At 30.7% G+C, this 23339-nt stretch overlaps 3 protein-coding genes across 4 annotated transcripts; 2 read left to right on the forward strand and 1 right to left on the reverse strand.

Moving 5' to 3' along the window:
- Positions 1-1882: 1882 nt before the first annotated feature.
- LOC114185053 (probable sulfate transporter 4.2) lies at positions 1883-9963 on the forward strand. The gene is made up of 17 exons (XM_028072548.1): positions 1883-2326; positions 2432-2480; positions 2911-3112; positions 3475-3643; positions 4441-4506; positions 4590-4697; positions 5334-5441; positions 5529-5594; positions 5733-5793; positions 5971-6098; positions 6699-6740; positions 7222-7338; positions 7718-7769; positions 8567-8705; positions 8782-8870; positions 9274-9350; positions 9456-9963. The coding sequence occupies exons 1-17, from the start codon at positions 2003-2005 to the stop codon at positions 9780-9782; spliced, it is 2124 nt and encodes a 707-aa protein (XP_027928349.1). The 5' UTR covers positions 1883-2002; the 3' UTR covers positions 9783-9963.
- Positions 9964-10193: 230 nt separating this feature from the next.
- On the reverse strand, positions 10194-13230 carry LOC114185055 (histone-lysine N-methyltransferase ATXR6). 2 transcript variants are annotated; one of them, XM_028072551.1, is made up of 6 exons: positions 12949-13230; positions 12710-12784; positions 12379-12608; positions 11806-11906; positions 11476-11688; positions 10194-10465 (listed from the first exon to the last, which is right to left on the reverse strand). In XM_028072551.1, exons 1-6 carry the CDS (start codon positions 13178-13180, stop codon positions 10378-10380), a joined length of 939 nt encoding a protein of 312 aa, XP_027928352.1. In that variant the 5' UTR covers positions 13181-13230; the 3' UTR covers positions 10194-10377. The 2 variants fall into 2 exon arrangements, with proteins under 2 accessions (XP_027928352.1, XP_027928351.1); XM_028072550.1 differs by lacking the exon at positions 10194-10465 and adding an exon at positions 10943-11291 and having other exon boundaries at positions 12949-13217.
- A 4502-nt stretch (positions 13231-17732) lies between these two features.
- LOC114185986 (NAD(P)H-dependent 6'-deoxychalcone synthase-like) lies at positions 17733-19387 on the forward strand. The gene is made up of 4 exons (XM_028073976.1): positions 17733-18195; positions 18433-18676; positions 18761-18937; positions 19023-19387. The coding sequence occupies exons 1-4, from the start codon at positions 17873-17875 to the stop codon at positions 19215-19217; spliced, it is 939 nt and encodes a 312-aa protein (XP_027929777.1). The 5' UTR covers positions 17733-17872; the 3' UTR covers positions 19218-19387.
- The last annotated feature ends 3952 nt before the right edge of the window (positions 19388-23339 follow it).

Below are 23339 nucleotides of genomic sequence, written 5' to 3' on the forward strand. Positions count from 1 at the left end.
AACTTAAATACCTATAAATATAATTATTTATTGAAAAAATGTAAATCAATTATTGGTGTTTTAAGTCTTTTAGTGTCAATACAATGCAACAATATAATTAAAGTTCATTTTCAACAATACAATCATTGTTTTTTTCTACAACTTTCTGTGACTTTTAACCTTTTGATAAGAATATTTGATGACAATAATTGAATTTGGATAAAACTTTCGTAAATCACACACATTTATATATATATATATATATATATATATATATATATATATATATATATATATATTCTAAGTTTTTATTCAATTTTTTCTTCTTTATATGATGGGATGGATCTTTCAATAATACTTAAAAACTTAAAAATCTCAAAATCCGTGTGAAATTAAAGAAATGAGACAAATATCATACATAATCACAATCATGCAATAATAAAATGAAAAAAAATCAATTCCAAAAAATAAATAAATTAACAAGTTCACTTTTGAAGTTAATATTTTCAGAATTTTCATTTAACATATAAATTAATTTGAATTTAAATAATAAAATTAATTTTTTCATATTGTTTATCTGTGAGTTTTTATAGTTGAAACATAGCTTAAAACATTCCACCTTCCGTTTAGTTCAACAAGCATATTAAGAATCCCCTAAAAATTTGTAGAAAATTCAAATAATCTAATATTCACAAAAATGAAAAATACCATATCCATGTGCTAGCTAGAATACAAGATATTGTAGTTTTTTTTTTCTTTCCATTTTCCATTTATTCTACTGTACAATTTGTTCTTTCAATATTAATACACAAGACAACAATTTTAAAATTAAATCAATCACTATTAAATTCAATATATATATATATATATATATATATATATATATATAACCAAAATATATTTTTAAATAAAGTCATATCATATATCATTACGAATTAAATATGCCGAAATACCTTATACATGGTATAATATATAATATAAAACCTTATACATGGTATAATATATAATATAAAATTTTCAGCAACGCAGATTGGTCTTCTATGTGAAGTTTGAACATGGCCAAATAAAAGTCTAGGTTCATCTCAATAATTCAATTCTCAAACGTGTTTTTTTCAAACACTTTTTGTTCTCAATTTTGTTCCGCCACAAATGCGAAATGTCACAGTGATAATATATTCATTAATTCCAGTTGACGCAAATAAAGAAACTAACCCAATTAATATTTTATAATATCTAGAACCCACATTGCTTTAACTAATTATTAACTAATTGATTAATTAATCAATAATAATTAAGGATCTACCCTTGTGGTTAACACATTGACATGCGTAACTTATTTTTGTCTTTGCATCAAATTTCTTTTTAATAAATTATAAAACTTAATCTTTAAGCATTTTGTATTACTCTTTGGTCTTTAGTGAAAAAGAAAAAAAGATTTGATGTAATAATTATATAAAAACTTAATTTTTAAGTTATTATTTTCTTTGATGGAATTGTTAACCGTGATTAAAACTTAGCTTTTAAGTATATAAAAAAATGTTTAAATATATAGTTATTGACAAGTTACAGTAGGTTTGTGTCAATAAGTTTATAAACTAAATGATGAATTATAGCACAGGAAAAAAGTTATATTAAGTTTTATTTATTTTAGAAACCATTATTTTAATGTGAATAACTTAGTTTCATAAAAAGTTGAAATTCTGTGATGGATTTTCAGCGCCATAATTCAAAATAATAATAAAAAGGAATAAAGGAAAAGGAAAAGGAAAAAAACAAGGTGAAGTTTTCCCCCACGTCTCTGCTAACCTTAATTACATGAATTTTTGGTTTAATTAATTATTGAATGGTGATGTAGATTTGGTGATGGGTCCCATTTTTTAATTTCTGTAGTTTCCTCAATTTCTCAAAACCATCACATTCATTCGAATTCGCATTTGCTTTCTCATTCAGCGATTATGCGCCACTGCTACTGCATGCTCTTTTGAACTCTCAACTATATAAATATACATATAATGCGCCGGCGATGCGCATGGAGATAACCTACGCATCGCCAAGTTTCTACGACCTCCCTGCCGCCGCTGCTTCAACCATGCCGTCCTCCATGACCGGCGCACGTCCTGTAAGGATCATTCCTCTTCAGCATCCGACCGCCACCTCGTCCTCATCGTCTCCGTCAGCGAACGTAGCCTTCGCGCGGTGGACAGAGAAGCTCAGGCGAATGACGTGGCTCGAATGGCTCGAGTTCTTCCTCCCTTGCCTACGCTGGATTCGCATCTATAAATGGCGCGAGTATTTTCAGGTCGATCTCATGGCCGGAATCACCGTCGGCGTCATGCTCGTTCCTCAGGTAGTCGATAGATGGTTGTTTTCTGTGTAATGAATTGTGAATTGCTTGCTCGTATGTGTAGTTTTGAGATAATCGATGTTTATTTTTTGTTAATTGTTGATGCAGTCGATGTCGTATGCAAAATTGGCTGGACTTGAACCGATATATGGACTCTGTAAGATTACTGAACTTCCGCGCTCTGGATGAATCTTTTGGATTGTTTATTTATAGTTGAGCACAATTCCGTGTTTATTTGTCTTCTGAATTTGCAGTGTTATAATTCTTTCGTTTTTTCCTGATGTGATTTGGATTAACTTTTGATTTTTCGGGTAAAGCAATTTTCCACATTGTATTGCTAGAAATTTAGAAGAGTGAAGTTTGGTGTGACATTTAGAAGAGTCCTATCTCTCACTGTCTATGCAACCATGATGTTCTTGCCATTTTGAATGTCGATGGAATTCTATCCTTTCGCTGTCACCACTTATCTGTTAGTTTAAAATTGTTTATTCTACATTTTCATGATACTTCTATGTGTCGTCAATGTTTTATATCCTGAAATTATGTGTAATGTCTGCTTATTAATGTTATTTCTCTTTGCAAGGAAGACTCTGGTTTTGTGCCTATATTTGTGTATGCCATATTTGGATCTTCTCGCCAGCTTGCAGTAGGCCCAGTTGCATTGGTTTCCCTCTTGGTATCTAACGTGCTAAGTGGCATAACTGACTCGTCCGGTGAATTATACACAGAGCTTGCAATATTACTGTCCCTTATGGTGGGGATAATGGAGTGTATAATGGGACTATTGAGGTATTTTCGTCATTGCTTATTTTATCAATATAGATATACGTTCTTAACTTGGCTAGGAAACCTTGCATAAATTTTTCCTTCCTTGATCTTTCTCATTCATGCATCTAATACTCTAACTAGATATATAAGTGTACTTTGGCTTTTGTGTTCATGCATCTAGACATACAAATGTGATTAAATGATTATTTATAGACATGCTTGCTTTAACGCCATGGTAAGCTACTAGGTGACTGCCTTATAACAATTGGACTCCGGTAGCAGTTATATGATTCTGCAGGCTAAGCACTAGGCATCCGGTCTGATTCTTTTATGAAAGGGATTTTAATCATAACCTATATATACTTGTATTTTGGGTATTTCAGGCTTGGATGGCTTATTCGTTTCATTAGCCATTCAGTGATTTCTGGATTTACAACTGCTTCGGCTATTGTCATTGGTTTATCTCAAGCTAAGTACTTCGTGGGGTATGATATAGACAGAAGTAGCAAGATCATTCCAGTAGTTAAGAGTATAATAGATGGAGCAGATAAGGTATGCATTTCCTTTGAAATTTGAATTGTTCAGTGGAATTTTTACCCTGGTGTTTATGGTTTTCTTGCAATTTTTACGTAAAAAGTTGGGCCTAACGTAGGAAACCAACAAAATTAGGATTGAGAACTAAATTATGTAAGAAACGAACAAAATTAGGATTGAATTCGATGATAGTTTATTGAGAGAATGGATAGATTATAACTAAAATCGTGATTTTAGGGACAACTTTGCATCTGCTTGTGTATGATGAGCTGTCCGGTACCTGTTGAATTGCAATTCTGGGTTTGATGGTTCTTGGAGTCTGCACAAGGAAGGATGATGGTTTTTAAGGACCGAACTTTCCATTCTTTCCTAGTAATTGAGTCTGGGAAGCCTGAAATAATTAAATAATTGAAAATTAATTTGATTGCAACAGACAACCCAGAAGATTGCAATTTGCCTAAAGTTTAGCATTGCTGTCTCTGAACCATAAAAGAAAATGGTGCTAAACTAATTTCTAGTTATCGCTGGGTTTTCAAATATGTCCCTATAGTTTAAAATCTTTAATTGGGATCCCATTTCTTCATGTCCTTATTTTTATATGTTTAATTTCAATTCATCAAATAAGAATTCTCTTTTATGTCCATAACATGTCCTTTGGAATCAATATTCCATTTTGAACTTCAGCCTAAAATCTAATCTATTAATACTTCATAATCACCATACGTTCATTAGCTTACATTTTTTTTTTGAGTCATTACGCTGCTTTCACTTATCAAACCCCTTCTTTAACAGAGCTGTTTTTTTCCTTTTTATAGTTTTCATGGCCACCTTTTGTGATGGGATCCATTATGCTTACGATACTCCTTGTCATGAAACACCTGGTATGAATCTATCTCTGATGTTTTGTAAAGTACTTATATTAGATATCCACATCCTTCTCATTGTATGGATGTTATACAACCAGGGAAAATCAAGGAAGTACTTGCGATTCTTGAGAGCTGCTGGTCCTCTTACAGCAGTAGTTCTGGGAACATTATTTGCAAAAGTTTTTCATCCACCGTCAATTTCTTTGGTGAGTATCAAGTATATAGTGTGAATTTTTTTCTTCATGTTATTCATAATTTCTGACAAGGTTATAGTGATATGAATCTAGGCAAAGCTACAAAAGTAATAGATAATGAACGAAGTTGCATGTAGGTTATATTTACTAGATTTAACTATATTATACCAGAATTAAAACATTTTGTTATTGTACCCGGTAATATCAAATTGAGAAAACTGGCTGAATTTATGACATTTGTTTTCTAGGAGAGAAACATGAACAAAAAAAATAGTTTTTTCAATAAGCAAACAACAATTTTGTTTATTGAAAGACAGGAGGCACAAACAATGTCTCATCACCATTCACGAGTACATCATGACTTGGTCATGCAATGAACAACAAATGTAGTTGATCACGTTGGCTTAATTTTCTATGTTTAGTGTAATCTCGATACATAGTAATCACGTTAATTTGTTTATATTGGATAGTGTCTTCTTTCATTTGAATGTCTTGAACTCATGCTAGTATTCTTCATGGTTTACTTCTCTTGTTATTGTCACATGAATGTTATTTTGTAAATGAGAATTATGTATGACTAAGTTCAGCAGCTGACTAACATGTTTGATGACGCTGATAGAATTAACAAATAATGTGGTTTTTAATTAGGTCGGAGATATACCTCAAGGCTTACCAAAATTTTCTGTTCCAAAAGCTTTTGAGTATGCAAAGTCCTTAATTCCAACTGCTATTCTCATAACTAGTGTGGCTATACTGGTAAGTTTTCCTTTTTCTCCTCTATGATTTGAAGAAAATTGTGTCTTGGGAATTGTACTTCCAATTAAATTATATTTCAACCTACAGGAATCAGTGGGAATTGCCAAGGCATTAGCAGCGAAGAATGGGTACGAGTTGGATTCAAATCAAGAGGTATATTTCTTTGTAAGATATGCTTACTGCTCATACATCTTACTGGACAGTTCTAGAGTCCCCTCCTAAATGTTTACGCAAGAATCTAATATTTTTTAGTTAAAATACTTGACTAATTTTCCTGATATTTTTGGACAGTTGTTTGGTCTTGGTGTTTCCAATGTTCTTGGTTCATTCTTTTCAGCATACCCCACCACAGGTAATTGTTCAATTGAACTCTGAAATGTAAAGAGTCATTGTAGTTGGCTACTTATCTTTTGGTTCCAAAGCCTCAATTAATTTCAACATTATGATTTTACTTGAAAGAGCTTATTTTTTCCATGCAAAAGAGATATCATGTTAAAATATTTTTCAATTTTTTGATTGAGTAATGCAGGATCCTTTTCAAGGTCAGCTGTAAATCATGAGAGTGGTGCAAAATCTGGGGTATCAGGGCTTGTTTCAGGAATTATAATGATCTGTGCACTAATGTTTCTAACACCAGTATTTGAGTACATACCTCAGGTTTGTTTTCAACTATTTATAGGTCATTGGTATTGTTTGAAAAGGTTTTCCCTTATATTCAATGAAAGTTCTACTTTAAACATTTTACAAATGACTTATGTTGGTATTCTGATGTGTGCACCCACGGGAAAATCTTTAGTGTAAATTCTTATTCAAGAAATACAAACAAGTATTTTATTTGCTGGTAAAGATCTTTCCCATTCATACACCAAGAATAAATGGATATGGCGTTATTACTTGCAAAATGATTTAAATTTTAGGTCCATTTTCTTGAGTTTCGAAAATCAATGCTGTAATACAACTTGTTTTATGGCTTTTTTTCAAAATCTTCTATTTTCTTCTCATGAAAAAAACACTAGAACAGAATGTTTTGAGAACTTTGCTTTTTTAGTTTTGAACATACACAATTACTATATAAATTTTAAACACATCTTTGAATTGAAAGAACACTTTTCCTTCTAAAAGGATACTCGTTTTTACCTTTTCTTTCTGTCATTTTTTAAATTTTGTTTATGTTATTTCCGTGTATCACTGAAATGTAAGTGATGCATTTTCGTTTCTGGAATGCTGATGATGAATTTTCTGGTTTCAACAATCCAGTGTACCCTTGCTGCTATTGTGATCTCTGCTGTGATAGGTCTGGTAAGAAATCCCCTTTATGCTCAACTATTAATTATTCAACATCCATGGGTATTTAGAAGTGATAGTTTTATTCCATATAGAAAGAGTGGAAGAGGTGGCATTACTGGTTTTATGCAGTAGAAAATGGAAAATATAAAGTTGAAAATCAGAGGTTGACTCTATCCCTGTTCAAACTGTTCAAACTGTTATGAGAATGTTAGTCTTTGATTTTGATAACATAGGTTTGGGTTGTTTCAATATTGAAATCCAATTCACTGTGTTAGTGTTAATTCATATTATTGGTAGAAGAGAAATGTTATGTGTCCAACAATTATTTGTGTAAAATCAATTTGTATACACAATATGTTAATGTCTAAACTAATTAAATTTATGATTTATGCATTCAAGCAATGGAGAAAATATCTGTTTAGCTGCTATATCACTTTGAATGGTTAACTTGTTTGTCAGCCGTACATTCTTAGTTCTTGGCATGATTTTTCAGGTAGATTACGAGGAGGCCATTTTTTTGTGGCGTGTTGATAAGAAAGATTTTCTTCTTTGGACCATTACTAGTACTACAACATTGTTCCTTGGTATTGAGATTGGCGTCCTTGTTGGGGTGAGTACACGTTAGATTTGTTTTTTAGGTTGTAATAGATGTATTATAATTTTATATATATATATATATATATATATATATATATATTCTGAATTTTTTGTTAGAAACTGTTCACATTTTGATCCCTCTACTTAGTGAGGTTGAAATATTTATCTGGTTATGCATATTCATTGAGGAGCTATGTTTGCTGGCTAAAACTTTAGTGATTTGTTTTCATACTGAGAAGAAGAAATGTTTATAGAATCATTTCTTTAGATACCGGATTCATTAAATATAACTGATATCAAATTATTTTCTTGTTTGAACAGGCAAAAGTTGTGGTGTTTTCCATATGCTAAGATAATCACCTTTCTCACTTTATAAGGTTTTTTTATTGTAGGTTGGGGTTTCACTTGCTTTTGTCATTCATGAGTCAGCAAATCCACATATTGGTAAGTTGATTTGTACAGGTTCAGAAATTGTGCATGCTCTTTGTTTGTTCCACACTTATATGATGTGTATAGAATTGAATCACGTTATAGATGCTAACTTGTGTGAATATCTAAGAATCATGTCATGTGATTCGTGGAATTTTTAATTTATAAAATTTCTTTCAAATGAATACCTTGAACCTAAAATGATAAGAGACTAAAATTGGGTATTTATGCATGTCGATACATAAATAAGAAAATAAAACATTTATGAACTTTGGAAATATATTTTTTTCTGATGAACAACAATATTGCAGAACCCGTTTCGTTTCCCCTGAAAAATGCAAGAGACCGGTTACCAAACGATCATTAGCATAACAATTGAAAGACTGGAATCACAGTTAAGAATGCTAACAGCTAAAGCAGGGAAATAATTACAAAATATGATAGGACCATTTGTTTTAGGTTGCAATGGATCAATCCTGAATTAAGGCATCTAGATTTGGCCATGTGTTTGAAATACTTCACCTGGGATGTCAATTCATTATTTCAATCAAATGCTTTAAGGATTAAGGAGGGTATATTAATACAGAATTCCTGAAGTTATTTGAAATGTGATTGTTATGTAGGCATCTATGCATGCTTATAGTTTTTTAAAATATAAATTGTATGCCTTTCAACTTTAATATAACCAATAAAAATGAAAATTTCAATCTTGCATCTAAGACAAGAGTAGTCCTTCTGTATTTTGAAAACTAATATGTAAATATTGCAAGATATGTTAGTATGCTGACATTATTGTTTGGTCTTCACTGCAGCTGTTTTGGGTCGTTTGCCAGGGACAACTGTTTATAGGAATGTTAAACAGTATCCTGAAGCATATTCATATAATGGAATTGTAATTGTTCGTGTTGATGCTCCAATATATTTTGCAAACACGAGTTTCATAAAGGACAGGTAAGGAGAAGTGAGTTGTAATTGACATTTTTCCAACCAAGAGCATACTTTAATTCATCTAGAGTTTTCTTATCAGGTTGCGTGAATATGAAGTTCATGTTGATAGTTCTAAAAACCGTGGACCTGAGGTTGAAAGAATTTATTTTGTGATTCTTGAGATGGCACGTAAGTCTTCCTTGCCTTGTTCACAAAGAGGCCATATAATATATTATTAATGTGTTTAAGCTCTAAATAAGCTAACATCTAATGGGTAAATTAATGTGATTATATAATTATCACTTGTGACACTAATGGTTAATAAGACTCATAAGTCGTTCAGTGTCGTGAGATTATTAAAACGTCTAATTGTAATTAACTGTGACATATATGTCCAGTTGATGTTTTCGGTTGGTGTTGATCATTTCCATTATTTTTGAAGTTCCCTGGAGTGTTGAACTACATGAACCACATTTTACTGAGTTTGTAAATGTTCTTTTGCACTATGGTTGCTCGCAACTAAATTATGAAAGGGATAATGATGATAACTCTGGCTCGTTCTTCTAATCTTACAATCTGGTTATGAATGCAGCTGTGACCTACATAGATTCTAGTGCTGTTCAAGCTTTGAAAGACTTATATCAGGAGTACAAATTACGGGACATTCAGGTACAATAAGATTGTGAACTTTCAACCACTGTTAGAATGCTTAAAAATCATCACCGCGGGTCTACAGAGTTTCCACTATCTAACTTGAGCTTATTCTTCTTGCAGATTGCAATATCTAATCCAAGCCCAGAAGTTCTGCTCACCTTCTCAAAATCCGGTCTGGTGGAGTTGATAGGCAAAGAATGGTACTTTGTGAGAGTACATGATGCTGTTCAAGTTTGCTTGCAACATGTTCAAAGCTTGAAAGCGGGACCTGACAGTTCACTCACGCCACTTTCTTCATTTGAAGATAAACCAAGTTTGTTTGCTCGATTGTCGAAAGACAGAGCGGAGAAGTTTTCAGTGACCGACTTAGAATCTGGTAATGGCAGGCCTCCACACCCCAAGGACAGAGATTCCCAGTTGGAGCCATTGTTGCCCAAAGAACGTTGAAGTTTGCTCTGCATCGTATGGTATAAAGTGTATTTATCCATTCTTTGAAAAAAAATTAGTAGGTTAAACCCCGGTGTTATCAAGCTGATGTTAAAAAAATAATGTGTAATATATTATTGGCCGGTTGTTGTAAAAATGTACTTCATGAGTTTTTAATAATGGTTTTATTGTGTAACTCTTCTGTCCGCTGTGTATCCCTAATTTGAAATTCTTGTTATCTTGAGTTACATAGGGGATGGATTTGAGGTTTAGGTTTATGACCTTTTCAATATCCTATTTCATTGAACACTTTAATGTCTTAAAGAAGGCAACATAAAAGGCCAATTCTTTTAACATCCTAACTACTAGAATTAAAATTTGTTTAATAAATTACAACTACAGTTTACCCTTTTAGGGTTTACTAATTCCCACAATCGCAAAACTCAAACAAAAGCACTTCCCATATAAGAATTGATTGACCATATAAAAATAGCGCGGGCGTAGTATTGTACACATGTACATCAATTCTTTGACGCAAAACCTACCATTTTAATAAGAACACAACAGATTATTCATCCTCACATTATTCGTGTAAATATCTATCACTTTATGGCATTCAGAACTCATTATTCATGTGCGAGCGCAATGCATGAGCACCAAGGTGTGTTGCACTGTTTGCTGTTTCATAATCCCGACCATCCATACTAACAAAAGAAATCCACAAGCTCAAGTCAATCCAACTTTTCGATAATAAGGGAAGCGCCATACAAGTATTCGGTAACAAAAGGACCTCAATTTCTTTTCGAAAACATTCACCTTCTTTCAACCATTAAAATTAAGAGTGAACAAGACCTACATTTTTACATTATGGCCTTTCAAATTTCCTAATTGCTCTCTATATTTTAATTTTATTTTTCATGTCAACTTTTTCATCTTATTTCCTTTAATCAGATAAATAAAGCAATGTTCATAAACTCAAAAGCTAAAATTTGATTAGTATTTCAATTATCTTAAACATCTAAGTCACAGCTTAATTTAACATACCATTTACACTAAATATAAAGACTAGAAATCACTTATATAAAATAAAATTATAAACCCCAAATTAAGAGACGAATATCAGCTTTTGCTAAAAATATGCATCGATCATTGATCATTGCATATATTAAATCATACACTAATTTAATCAATAAACAATTTAAAAATATAGTGCATTCAACATGATACATGTCCAGCTCAGAGTGTACACCAAATGGGGCTGTCACAAAGCAATCATTCTAAAGCGGGTGGCCAAATCAACTTAGTGATGAAAAAAATGACAAGCTCGCAGTCCCCCTTGTTTGGGGTGCTTTGCTTACATCTGAAGGCAATCAGACAAAATTTTCAGTTGGATACTCATGTTCATCTCCATTGTAGTCATAGTACAACCTTTCCCCCTTTGAGATATCTCTATTGGAGACTAAAAGAACTCGACATTCGCCTCCAACATCAAATCTCACGCATTTTAAGTTTTGTTTCTTTTTTCCTTCCCTACACCAAAAGGGAAAACCCTTTATTAATTGTTGTTTCCATCAAACAACCACCTTACTTCAAGTGAAAGTAAAGGATTTCATACACATTATTATAATGTGTCCGTCCTTAATTCCTTAATTTCAGACTTCTCAAAACACAAGCAAAAATAACAAGAATAAAATCTGAGGTGAAAAAAACTTACTGTGTATGGTTATTGATGCCATTGATGAACCGGGCTATATTGCTACGTTTGTCAGGACAGATCACAAGTGTCTTCGAAGGATCAGAAGCTGAAAGAAGTGTCATTATGCTATCTCCATCATCATTTTCCCTATTCTTTAAAAAATCTACATCCCCAACATATTCTGTAATTATGGTTAAATCTTTGATGGGTCTATCTGCTTCGACTGTGAAGCTGCGCAAGAAAAAATTTAAAATCTGAGTATTCTTCTCTTGGAAATGGAAATTGAGATTGTTGTTGAATGATTACACAATCTGCAATCTGCAATCTATGTAACATGCTAATACATACCCTTCTAGAGGATCAAAAACAACCATTAGAGGTGGCCATTCTCCTCTTTCCATCATACTTTTGCACAAGTTTAATGTCTCAGTATCTTCTTTTGACAAAACCTGAGTAAAAAAGACAAAATCACAAAAGACTTATCAATTAAATACTGAAAAAGGAGAAGAACCAGAAACCAGCACAGATGCTAAATGTAGGGTGTTGCTTATTTTCTTCTGTTCCATTTAAGGAAAAGTTGCAAATTGTGAAATACATTGTCCCAATAAATATAAATATCTGTATACAACTGACTGGACAAAGCTTAGAATAAGACCATGTTCTTTGTATTTCAGAATCCCTTTCATACAAAAGTAAACAAATGGCATGTTTTGCATCTATTAGAACCATAAAGTGCTTGTTTTCTCAATAATACTAACTCTAGCTTCTCAATGTATAGGCAAAACCTGAACCATCAAAATCACACAACAATGTGATGTTCCTCCATTCACAAAATGCTTAACTAAAAACCCACTTCTTTACAAACAGTATCAGATAATCTGGGCACAAAAATTAGGGCAATTGTTCAGCAGTTCCAAGTACCTGCATTCCACCACGCTCGAGAGCAGGACAATTAGCAGACCTAGGTGCCATTCCAGGCATGTAAGTAAGCTTATTGCTGAACTCTGTATTAGTAGCGGTCAATGCCGTTGCCAGTGATGCCATCTGCTCCAACTTCCTATTTGGATCCTCACTCGGCACGAACGGCAACAGTTTCCGTTTCTTCTTCGAAATCACCAAGCTCCCACCCCGCTTTCGCTTCTTCCGTGCATCTAAAACCACCGCACCACCAGTTTCAACTTTCAACCAGAACCATAACATCTAACGACTCAAACTTACAGTACCAATATATTCAAAAACCATTTCACCTCACCTTGATTCAACAATGGCTCGGAGGAACGTTGAATGCGAAAGAAATCAATTATTTTGGTCTGAACAAGGGGGAAAGCTGCAGATTTAAATACCACCCAGGTTAATTATTGAATAACAAAAAATAAAATAAAAAACCCAAATTGCATGCAACCTAATCCAACCCTAAAACTAGTTTTTTGAACTCATCGGAAGGATTAACGGATGTGGGATCTGAAAGAGAGAAATGAAAGTAATGCTTACACTTAGGCTTGTGGTTGGAGCAGGAGCCACAGAACCAGGAGCCTGTGGGGACGGAAGGGAGGATGGGACGGAGGCAGAAGAGGTGGTAGCCTCGATCGCAGTTGTCGCAGAGAAGCAACCTCGCCGGAGAGTCGCCGGAGCCGCATTCCTGGCATAAAATGTCGTCGATTACGGCTACGGCGGGAGATGATTTGGGAGCGTGGGTTCTTCTCCGAGGGAGTGAAGACGCCATTGATACAGATGCAAGAACAAAGTCTGAATTTATTTGAACTATAAAGAACAAGCGACCTCTTTCGCGCCCTAATTTTGCTTAGCGCGCCATGCTTGCTCGCGCCATTTGTCAAATTTTATTTTTTTAACTTTTGTTCTAACACCCTTTTTTTCATTGTTTCCAGATTAAATAAATAAAATTAAAAATAAATAAACTTTATAATGAATATTTTTGAAAAAAAAAACACATTAAATATTTTGATTTGATTTTTAAACTTAATTAAAATAATTTAATTATCATAGTCTTAAATTAAGTATTTGATACAAAAATAAGATCATTAATGTAAAAGTAACATGAACTCTCTTTTCAGATCAGATTTTAAGCTTTGAAAACCCCTTTCTCTCTCTTCTTATTGAAAAAATATAAAAAATATTTTTCAAAACAAGTCTTAAACAGATAGAAGGAAAAGAAGAGTTGTTTTTATCTAATTGGTTTCAATCTTTCCAATAAATATTAAGAACCCAGAAAACTTTCAAGTTTCATTAATTACAGCATACTTTAAATATTACATGTCTCTATTTAAATATTTTATTTTAGTTAGATTTTTATGAAACTTTTGTAAATATTTTTTACAAAGCAGATTTTAAGTTTTATTTTCACTTTTATAATATTATTTTCATGTAGTGTCTTCGTGCTTTCTTTTTACTATTTTTGTATATCGTTCTCTTCAAATTTATATGTATGTTTTATATAATAAATTTCACATGTTTGAAAATATGAGAACGACAATACTGAAAACCTCGAAAATCTGAATATCTGAATATTTTGAGAAGCTGAACACTTTGAAAATCTAATAATTTTGAAAATCTGAGAATTTTGGTAATCTAAGAACTTTAAAAATTTGGACAATGATAATCTAGATGTTTTTTTTTCATTTTTTTTAGCTGACTTAATCATGTGGAAGATATTGGTTTGAAGGTTGTACTGTTAGATTTTTTTTGCTGATGAATTTTATCAAGAAAAATATATACAAGAATAAGTACAACCTTTTATTCAAGATGAAGAAATAGAGGATTAAAATAAACAAAACTCGTGATGGGTGACAATTTTAACCTATTTCTTCTAGTTTGCTCAAGGGGAAATGATCTTTGGCAATGTGAAGGCATGAAAAACTCATTTTGGAGAGCTTAAAGGTGTGTTAGGGCTCTTGGGAACGACTCCATCTTCCTTTTTGTATCTCCTTTATCTTCCATTTGTAAGCTTGAGCTCTCCATGACAATGGAGAGCTATACCCATTTTTGTTGGGGTTAGATGTAGCCACGAAACTTTTGTGTAAATACAAATACTTTGATTATATATATATATATATATATATATATATATATATATATATATATATATATATATATATATATATATATGTCTGTTTCATTAATTGCTAGTCTTCTTGTTTCTTCACTTAATGCTTGCATTGATTTGACCATTTATTGCATGATATTTGGTTCATTGGGTGTGAAAATATCTCTTGAAACCTTGAATTGGAACAAGAAAACCCAATGGAGCTTGTATATAGGAATGAGACTTGACCCATTGGTTGTCTTAAACCCTAGTACATAATGCGGATTTGCTTATTAAGAGTTCAAGGGATTGACTTTAATAAGGAAATTTAGGCTCATTCTAGTAAGGAATTAGGGTTTGAGCAGATTTGTGGGTTAACATTAGCATATTGATGTAGAGGATGTAAAATTGTAGTTGCATGAGAGCATAGTTGGTGAATTCTAATCCCGACAATATAAATTCATATCATTTCTAATCTTTTCCATTCACTAAGTGCCTTAAACTTCCAAAGTTCAATTTTAATCATTTATGCAAAATTACTTTCTTAGATGAAACTTAAAATTATGGATTCATTCTTTAGTTTTAAATTAGCTATTAATTGCACGATTATTTTAGTATACACGAGTCTCTTGAAAAATGATATCATGGTCTTACCGGTTACTATTTATGCGACCTTGTATACTTGTCTGAGTTTCAACACCTGCTCGACGAAATGCCTTACTTGATGAAAGAACTTCATGCAAAATGAATGATGGAGAAAGTGTATTGATGAACTATAGGATGGAAACTGCAACGTCAGTTGGAGTTCCACCGAGATAACTGGATATACCATCTTCATCAAGCTACTTGAACAACCATCCGAGATAAGTAAAAACTTCACACCACCCAAATCTTTAGGACAAGTTAATGCATCTTCACACCACTCATTTGTCTCGTAAGATAAATAAAGAATGCTATATAGAAATGAAATTGTGTTCATCTTCAAGCCACTTATGGACCCATGAGATAAATGAAGAAAACTCACACACCATGAAATAAAAAATCAAAAGAATAATAGTTTAACAAAGTTTTTTATTTAATAAATTTTAACAAACAACGGTTTTTGGTACAAAATAAACTCTAAAACTTTATTACAAAATAAAAAACTACTTTATTTAATAACTTTATCAAACAAAATGTTTACTAAAAATAAATTTTAACTAAATGACTCTGTATATATTCCAAATCTACTTACTGTACAAACATAACCCTATATTTATGGAAGGAAGAGCTCTATCTTTACTAAGCTAACTATTTACTAAACAAATAATACAAACTATCCTAATGACACGTACAAAAAAAAAAACTAGAATCTACTACACGTATTACAATCTTCCGCTTACAAACCAGTCTCTTCTACTTACTTTTCTAATATTATTTTCAAAGTATTTATTTTTCATATTCTCTCTTGTTGTATATACTACTTTTATTTTTTTATTTCAGTATCTTCAAATGTTGTTCGGATAAGTATTCTTTATATTGTATATTCGTATAACTTTTATCTTCTCGTAAGTAGTTTTTGTATTATTAGTCTCTTTAGATTGTATATTCTATCAAAATCGTCTTGAAACTTTTGACTGACATTAACATTATTCAAAATATATATATATATATATATATATATATGAATTTTAGCTTAAATTATTTTTTCTAATATACATTCTTAGGAAGTGAATGATTATTCATGCTGTTGAGTTCTATAATTATTTATTTATTTTAATTTATGTATACGAAGTTCAAAAAAATAGTTGTACAAACGACTTTTAATTATGTAAACCCAATAATGAAACACCGCAAAACAAACAAATTATTAAAATTACTTCTTAAAGGAGAAAAAGAAAAAAAAAACTCATTCAAACTCGAAAACATACCTTAATCCAAACTTTTAGTGTACTTCGACTTGATTTAAACATGCCATACACAAAATTCTGTTTCTTGAAATAGGACAGAAAAATAAATAAATAAAATATTTAGAAAGAAGTAAACAAAATAAAAATAAATAAAAAAATGATGCCGACAATTAATACAGGACGAAGTAATTTTGTTTTTTATGTATAGTATTTTTAATAAACTGTTTAATTTTCATTTCCTTTAAACTTGTCTTCTCTAAAACCTTCATAAAAGAAAACTCGTACAGAACTTATTACTATTTTTAATATGTAAACTCATTTTTGTAGAAGAAACATTGTATCTTATTATTTCTTAAACCAAATTTCAGCACCAATAGCAGCAAGGATATTTTGAACTTTTTATTCTGAAATAGAAAATTAACTAAAAATTCAATGTGATAAAAAGAAAAAAAAAACAATAATTGCAAGAAGAAAAGTAAACATTGAACTTACATCACACATCACGTGTACATTGAATTCAATGTTGCCACCTTTTTCTTTGGCGTTAGAATAGTATTTTAACTTGTAATAATGTGTAGGAGAAGAAAAAAAATGCTTATTTTCTATGATAAAATTTATAAATTATCGTTTATTGAATTTTATAATATATTTTAATTTACAATAAATAATTTATACTATGATAGTGGATGATATTGTAGAAGATAAGAGCTATCTTTTTAAAAATATATCCATCGAAGATTTCTTTAAAGAAAAAACATTGACCAAAAATTAATTCCACACATCACTTATACTCAAATATCGTACTTTTCAACTCTTCTGTTTGGTGATTTGATGTAGACCTATAATCCTTATAAATTTCAGATTAAAAACTGAATTGGCATCTTCACTAACTCTTTTATCATGGAATTTTTTTAGCTACCATCAATCATATTGTTTGGAATTTTCAATTCATTCAAAGTAAGATCTATTTTTCAAATTTATGTGAAATGATTTAGCAAAGGAAAAGAAAAAAAAAAGAAAAATGTCAAAGTAAATAGAAAAAGCATACAATTTCATTATTATTTCAATCGCTCCACTACTTGTTTTAGAAAACAAGTTTATCAGTTATGAAAAACTAATATATATATATATCGTAATAGAAAACATATAAAACAGAGTTTCATCGACATAGAACTTCAAATGAGGCCAAAAAACACAGCGAAACTATGTTACAGAATTGCAGTGAGTGTGTGTTTTTCTTTGTTCCAATTCAAAGTCTTTCGAAGAACAACAACATTAAAAATTCAAAAACACATGTATTCGATTCGAATAACACGAACACCAGCTACCCCAAAGTAGAGATAATCACTACTAATCTCACCTACCCACTCTGCTTCTTCAAACTTTCCATGGCTATAAAAGGACTTCTCTGTCACCCTTTTTCTAACATCAAAAACTAACCAAACCAAACCCAATTCACCGTTCTTCTTCTCCAATCCCAACAAAAATGACTGCCACCACAATCCCCCAAGTCACTCTCCACTCTTCCTCCGGCCACCGCAAGATGCCGGTCATCGGCCTCGGCACCGCGCCGGAAGCCACCAGCACCGTCACCACAAAAGATGCTGTTCTCGAGGCCATCAAGCAGGGCTACCGACACTTCGACGCTGCTTCTGCTTATGGCGTCGAACAGTCCGTCGGAGAAGCCATAGCAGAAGCTCTTAAACTTGGACTCATCGAATCCAGAGACCAACTCTTCATCACTTCCAAATTGTGGGTCACCGATAACCATGCACAAACCATTGTTCCAGCTCTCCAGAAATCTCTCAGGTCAACACACTTCTCACAATTTCATAATATATAACTGAGTGCAAATCTCATCTTACAGGTCAATTCTGTGTGTAAATTTCATCTCACAAGTCGATTTTGTACCTTATCTTACAAATCTCATCTTACAGGTCAATTCTGTGTGTAAATTTCATCTCACAAGTCGATTTTGTACCTTATCTTACAAGTCGATTTTGTAAAATTAATACTTCTTAACGGATTTTTCTCCCACCCATGCAGGACTCTTCAACTGGAGTACTTGGATCTGTATCTGATCCACTGGCCTATTGCTACGAAGCCTGGGAAAGTTGTGTACCCGATTGAAGTATCAGAGATAGTGGAGTTTGACATGAAGGGTGTGTGGGAATCCATGGAAGAATGCCAGAGACTTGGTCTCACCAAAGCCATTGGAGTCAGCAACTTCTCCATCAGCAAGCTTGAAAAATTGCTCTCTTTTGCTACCATTCCTCCTGCAGTGAACCAAGTAATTAAGTTAACCATATATAGATTAGTTTAATCAATTACCATCACTTGTTAAACTAATTAAACCTTCAACAACCATGAACAGGTTGAAGTTAACCTCGGGTGGCAGCAGCAGCAACTGAGAGAATTCTGCAAGGAAAAGGGTATCACTGTGACTGCTTTTTCACCCCTGAGAAAGGGTGCTAGCAGAGGTGCTAATCTTGTGATGGATAATGATGTACTTAAAGAATTGTCTGATGCTCATGGAAAAACTGTTGCTCAGGTAAACACTGATAAAATTCTTCTCAAATTCTTCTCTGTATAGTTGTATCTGTGTTCGGAAAAGTGATGTGAAAAAAAATCTGCAGATTTGTCTTCGATGGCTGTATGAAGAAGGATTAACCTTTGTGGTGAAGAGCTATGACAAAGATAGGATGAAGCAGAACTTGGGGATTTTCGATTGGTCCTTGACTGAAGATGATTACAAGAAGATAGCTGAAATCCATCAAGACAGGCTCATCAAAGGACCAACCAAGCCTCTTCTTGATGATCTTTGGGAATGAACATTCAATCACTTGTTTTCACAGTTTGTGTGTTTGCTTGTTACTTTCTCTAGGAAAAAATAAAGCTAGTATCATCATTCTGTTGATGTTGATGAGAATAATTAGTCAACCTCTTGTATTCATAAACTGTGCCAATTTTCTTATAGAGCATATCTACGTCTCATTTCGAATTTCTATAATAAATAAAACCCTAAACTTTATCTTAAAAATTTATAAGATTGAATTAAATATAAAATTTATTTCTTTAACATTTTATTCATAATAATCATCGCTAATAAATTTATTATGAAGAATTGTTGGAAAAAACCTTCTTGAATCACCATGTTAGCAAGAAATGATAGAAATAAGGAACACAGTAAAATAATATAACGTGAAAATTTCAAAATTAGAAAAAAATTACAACTGCAAAAAATAATCATCCACGACCACATATAATGATCACTATGTGTAAATTTGTATAACATACAATTAACACTATTTATCATTTGACTCAAAGTACACCCACGCCAACCTTTCGACCCTAATTACACTCACACCTTCACCTTCTAGAACAAGAATTTTACTACACATCATAATATTTAACTAAAAAAAATAAGAAAAGTCAAACACTAACTAAAATCGTCATTGATTTGGAACAAAGAATAATAAATTATTGTAAAAGTTCAACCTTGCTGTGCTGATTTTGGATTTTCGACAATTACAAGCTTATGTTGTCAATTGTCACTACAAACCAAAGACTACGATGTTTTATAACAATATTAAGCTATAGCCATTTGCGACGACACGTTTCTTTAGACAGCAATATTTTCCATGATTCTACAATTCAATAATCATCAACTGCATAAAACAATACAAAGTGCACTATCAGCATATGGTGTGGTTGTGCATGTTACTGTAAGCAAGTCCACATGAAAAATATATTTAAACTTCATATCCATCTACTACCATTATTCCATTATTCCACTATTATTCTTTATTCTTTAATCTTTACCTTTAGTTCAAGTTATTATTGGGCTGTTTTTTTTTATGCAAACTTTATTCATCTCACTAAATATATTTTATGTGTTCTACCTACTTTTAAACCCATTCAGAATATCTTTCTATTTTTTTTTTCCTTTATGTCTTTGTTAAATGTTTTGATACATTAAACAATACACACAAGATTGTTTGGAAGGATTTTTGAAAAATTGTTTTTTAATTGAATTATTTTTGATTAAATTTTGTTGTCAAGTGATTGTGATCATGACATGTTAGATGTTTCATTCCATAAGTGAGTTAACAATATCAAAATCACTTAAAATTATATAAATGATATTTTGACAATTTATCTTATAAGTAATTTTAAGTAATATTTTATTTAAAAGGGTTAAATATGTTTTTGTCCTTTAACTTTCACATTGAATTTTGAAATTAGTCTATTTTAAAATTTTAGATCAATTTAGTCATTTATTTTTCGAAATACGTGAATTTAGTAATTTTAATCAAATTTTGTTAAGTTTATTTGACATTTCAATCACGTTTCATAATAGTATTTGACTTAACATTAAAATAAAAAATGTGTCAAACAATATAAACAATTCAAATACAATTCTGAAATGCGTACGAAACATCAAATAAACCTAACAAATCTTGATTAAAAAGACTAAATCCACGTATGTTGAAAGATGAATGATTAAATTGATCTAAAGTTTTGAAATGTACTAATTTCAAAATTGATTTCAAAACTGACTGAAAGTTAAGGAATCAAAAACATATTTAACCCCATTTAAAATTACTTTTTATTTTTATAAAAACTGAACTGTTAAAGTAGATAATTCAGTCATTTGAGTATACCATGACATAAACTCTATCAATTTTGTTTTTTTAATCTTTCTTCTATATTTAGCATCTCCATGTACACATAGAAGGGATCCAAAGACACCACCACACACACTCCATGCTACAAAAGAATTATATTGAAGGGGTGAAATAGGTACAGTGGAAGAATCTTAATCTACTCCTTAAAAATTGGGCCGAAATAGTATGTGGTTGGCCCATTTATTTACTCTGCTTGCTTTTGTATAGTATTCAACTTACTTGGTGTAAAAAAATTCTTCAGTCAACGGCATTTATTTTGGAATAGACTTTCTGCATATTTTAAAATTAAATAATTTTAAGTATATTTTTATTCGTCAAATAGTAAGTTTTTTTTTCTTTCTAAATTAAAATTGATCCTTTTAGCCGTTGTAATTAAAAAAGAAGCATATTTTATTCCTTGAGTTAGATGCTTGTACATTACCTTTTGTCAAAATAAATATTTATTTATAGAATTAAATATATTTTTAATCTCTAAATTTTAATATAAAATTAAAATTTGTTAATATATTAAAATTTGTTACTTTTTATTTTTAAATTTTAAGAGTGAATAAATATATAGTCATTTTAATTAAATAATATTAATTTTAATTTTTTTGAGTTTCTTAAATGATGTTTAACATTGATATTTGAGTTGGAATGGGTGAAATAGTATAAATAGCTAAAACATAATTCTAAAACACATTTGATATTTGAGTTGGAATACGTGAAATAGTATAAATAGCTAAAACATAATTCTAAAACACATTTGATAGTAACAAAATTTAACAAATTTATTCAAAAAATTAAATCGATTTATTTTTAAAGTTTGGATTAAAATATATTAATTTTAAAACAATGAAAATTTTAATTTTAAATAAAAAAAATAAAAAATAAAATTATATTTAACTCTTATTAATATTATCCTATTAACTCTTATTTTATAGGGTGTAATTTTTATTTATCTAAATGCCAAGTTAATGATTTGTATAACTTAGCTTTCCATTTCAAACTCATGTGTAATCATTGGTACATTTCATACTTCCACTCGGAGGCCAACGGGTGAGTAAGTTATATTACTGTAAAAAAAAAGTTATTTTCTAATTGTGTGTACTGTGGATGAATTTGTTTCGGTTTTTTTACGAGAAAAAACTATATTTATAACAGAAAAAACATTTAATATATTTTTCTATATTTAATATTTGTTTAAACATGGCCACAAAATAAACTAAAATACTTTGTTTTGATAGATTACCTGGAATAGCTTATAAAGATAAGTGAGTGCAAATATTATTTTAAAAAATAATAAATTATAAGAAAATTATTAAATAACAATTAATTTTAAAGATAAAAACTAATTGATTATTATATTAATTAGGCTAGATTATTTTATAAAGTAAAAATTATTGGTATTTAAAATAAATTTTATTATTAATAAAAATTATAATTAATTTGTGAATTAGATTTTGAATTAATATTTTAGCATTAGACTGTTTATTATTATTAATTATAAAGTAGTTTTTAATTTGAAAACATAAACTAATTTATAAAAATATTCATCCTTTTTTTTTTCAAAAGTATTTCACTTTATATTGAACAATCTCACTCTGTAGCTTTTATTTGTTTAACTTTTTCATTTTAAGCAATTTAGAATTTAGAATATATATTCCCAATGAAAAGTTAACCAAACGTATTTTAAAACTCGCCAATATATATTTTTTTCTCTTCATAATATTTCAGTAAACTGCGATAGTATTATTTTAACATCAACTATATATATATATATATATATATATATATATATATATATATATATATATATATATATATATATATATATATATAACAAAAGAGTTTGATAATAAACTAATGAACTCATCATACATGAAACTTCATCTTCACATCATCAATAGTTACACAGTTTGCATAAAACAAATATGATGTAAGCAGAGACACCCTTATGTAAACATTCATGAATTATGAAGGAAAAAAAAAAAAAACAAAAGAGCAAACGATGGGTCTTTCAAAAGATGATAAAAAAAATACAACAATTTGTAATTGATGTGATATTTGTAATATATTTACCGTTTGTTTGGATGAGACAATTAAAGAGGGTGATCATTGTACAATGCATTTCAATATCTCAAAATTATTGAAATGCTTCTTCTAAACACAAGATAACTTAACAACAGTAAATTTTACTATACATAACTTCTGATATCATTTAATCATCTGAAAAAGCGAAGTTTTATGTTTTGTGTTTATAAAACATAGATAAACGCAGGATGA

This window comes from Vigna unguiculata, chromosome 5 (assembly GCF_004118075.2).
Source record: "Vigna unguiculata cultivar IT97K-499-35 chromosome 5, ASM411807v1, whole genome shotgun sequence".
Lineage (NCBI taxonomy): Eukaryota > Viridiplantae > Streptophyta > Magnoliopsida > Fabales > Fabaceae > Vigna > Vigna unguiculata.